The 2,608-nt window shown below is 42.8% G+C and overlaps 1 protein-coding gene across 1 annotated transcript in view; it reads right to left on the bottom strand.

The window, feature by feature from the left end:
• LZTR1 (leucine-zipper-like transcription regulator 1) overlaps positions 1-2,605 on the bottom strand; it is a gene marked incomplete at its 5' end in the record, with an annotated part of 14,170 nt that extends 11,565 nt beyond the window's left edge. The window contains 3 exons of the mRNA XM_010147890.1: positions 631-726; positions 1,642-1,734; positions 2,513-2,605. Coding sequence (XP_010146192.1) covers positions 631-726; positions 1,642-1,734; positions 2,513-2,605 — 282 coding nt within the window. The remainder of the gene's footprint in view (positions 1-630; positions 727-1,641; positions 1,735-2,512) is intronic.
• Between the last annotated feature and the right edge of the window lie 3 nt (positions 2,606-2,608).

Below are 2,608 nucleotides of genomic sequence, written 5' to 3'. Positions count from 1 at the left end.
CTTTTTCCAGCGAAGATGGAGGGATGTGGGCTGGCAAAGCAATTAACTATGGGCAACGGGGCATCCCTACATCTTACTGCAGGTTGTGTGCTACCACCTCCTCGAGAGCAATAAAATTTTGCTGCCGAAAAGCTGTAAGTAGTTAAAATTAATAGACAATGAACAACAGGCACCAGACCTTCAATTCTGGACAAAAAAAAAAAAATCAGGAAATATTAAGGTAAAGGGAACAGAGCCAGCCTCAAAACCTTAACAGTGCCTTCCCTCTGATCTGTCTTATCTTGCACGCTGTCCCCAGTGACAAGCAGCCTTTACTCTGCCCAGAGGGTGGGGTATGCATACCTCCCAGGGGTGGACAGCTTGCAAGAACCACACCGCCAAATCCAGGTAACTGGATTAGCTTTGGCTCCTCCATGTTTCTCTCCTCTCCTGGCCTGTTACTCAGCCTCGCCTAGGCTAACACTAGCTACCCTCTTTATTTCAGTTGTCCAAGAGCACCTGAGCATCAGGTACTACTCTGGGTCCTACATCTCTCTCAGCAGATGTCATCTTTTTCCTAACAACCTTATTTCCAAAATCGGGTAGAATAAGCGTTACCTCGCTACAAGATTAAGCTTCTAAAACATTCACCTGTTTCAACCTCTCCCTTGCCTGCATGATTTTCTTTTTCAGCCACTTGCAGCGAGCCGTAACAATTGCGGTGTGCCCTCGAACTCGTTCTTCCTTCTGTCAAAGGCAAAGGATAACACTCATTAAACTTTTATTCCCAAATCATGTGGTGGTGGCAGATGGCAGAAGCCATAGAAACCTGGGGTGAACTCCAGGTTCCTAAACATTTAGTTTAAGTTAGAATCAAAGGCAACCTTGCATCTGCTCTGCACATGCAGATGAATTTACACGCCTCATTTCCCTAAAGGCAAACCCACTTGGAAAGAGTCTTTGTTACGTGTGCTGAGCAGAAGCTCTTGCGTAGGTTCAGCGTCACAGAGTTTGCTTCTCATTGTTCCACCTAATTTTCCATTTTATTTTCTCTTTCCAAAACAACAGTATGTTTGTTTACTATTGTTCTTCATAATCTACCTCATCTGTTGTTGAGGATCTGTTATCTGTCCTCTGCGAAGTGTTTTAGAACTTTTTTTTTGCAAAAGGAACACAGGTAAGTTCAAATTTCTCATGTTTTTCTTCAGAAAACATGTTCTTCTTAACATTTTGTAACTGTTTTCATTACTAGAGAATCACTCCCCTGTGCTGCTTTTTCTCATTCTACTTTATTTCAGTTATTAAAAATGGGTCTTGAAATGACACATGGATCTGCAAACCACTGGCCTGCTCTTTCCAGGAGACAGACCTCAGAGCACAGAGGTCGTCGATAGCATTTTCATATTGCAACTATATACAATGTGCTCTGATAAATACGGGTTACAAATCTTCTCACTTTAAAAGTTTCTTCTCCTTTGCAACTTCATAAATCTAACTGGATTAGTATAACTCACTAAAGCAGACAGACATCATTTTCACCAGCGATGCTGCTCTCAAAACTTCATTCCCAGGATTTCTGGCACAAGCACTGTATAACTTGCTTTTTCCCAGCAAACACACTACACGTGCAGTAATGCCCCTGTTTTCAGTAATTCTACTTACCTCTCCCAAAACAAACTCCAAGTCACTGAACTGCCTGTTTTCCCACAGCCTCCCATAATCTTCATGCAGAGTGCATTTAGGGTAACAAGAAAACTGAAAAAATAAACCACCCCAGAAGACAGAATTAATTTCAGATGGCTATAGCCAGAGCACTGCAGTTACATGTACTATCACTGCATTTTCTTATTAACTCGATCTCTATGAAGTAGAAAATAACACGCACACCAAACACATGCAAGGGCTTCCTCTCTGGTGAGGGCAATGAGAGATAACAGAGGGTAACACGGAAGAATTGTGTCTCATCACAACCCAAGGATTTCAGGATTTGGTGGTTAGGAGTCTCACCTGATCTCAGGACTTCTCTGAGAGTCCCATGCAATAAAACTAATCATGAGTGTAGGGGGGATTTGACCTGGTGTGAGTATCTGGAAATGTAAAATTCCCATAGTTACAGCATGTAACTGCAAGGGAGCACTGGATGAAGACAGACTTCAGTGCAAAATGCTCTGACCCAGGAACACTGAACCTGACAGCACACGACAGCCAATTCTCAGTTAAACATCCTGTCGAATCCTGTCTGACACACTTTTGTCAAAACGTCGTGATCTCTGTTAGGACTTCAGAAAGCACTGGAGAGCTTGGCCTTATTAAAATGTCTGTCCAGATAACATATCTCAAAAGATTTTAAAGATATACAATCATCTTTGGCAGCTGAATCCGAAACGCAAAGGCTTCCTGCAGAAGGATGGGAAAGGAAAACCATCAAACTCAGAGTGAGCCAAACCAAAAACGCTGCCACATCTGGAAACAGAGCCAGAAAGATCCAGGCAGAATCGGTGTGGATGCTTGAGTGTGTTTATCAGTGAATTACCTGGAACCTGTACATTTCTCCACTTCTGATATTATTGTCCACTGTGCCACCAAAGATGTACATAGCGTCGGAGATAACAGCTGCAGCGTGGAAGAG

The sequence above is a fragment of the Eurypyga helias genome, unplaced genomic scaffold (genome assembly GCF_000690775.1).
Source record: "Eurypyga helias isolate BGI_N326 unplaced genomic scaffold, ASM69077v1 scaffold40582, whole genome shotgun sequence".
Classification (NCBI taxonomy): Eukaryota; Metazoa; Chordata; class Aves; order Eurypygiformes; family Eurypygidae; genus Eurypyga; species Eurypyga helias.
This window is presented reverse-complemented; position numbering and strand designations above follow the sequence as displayed.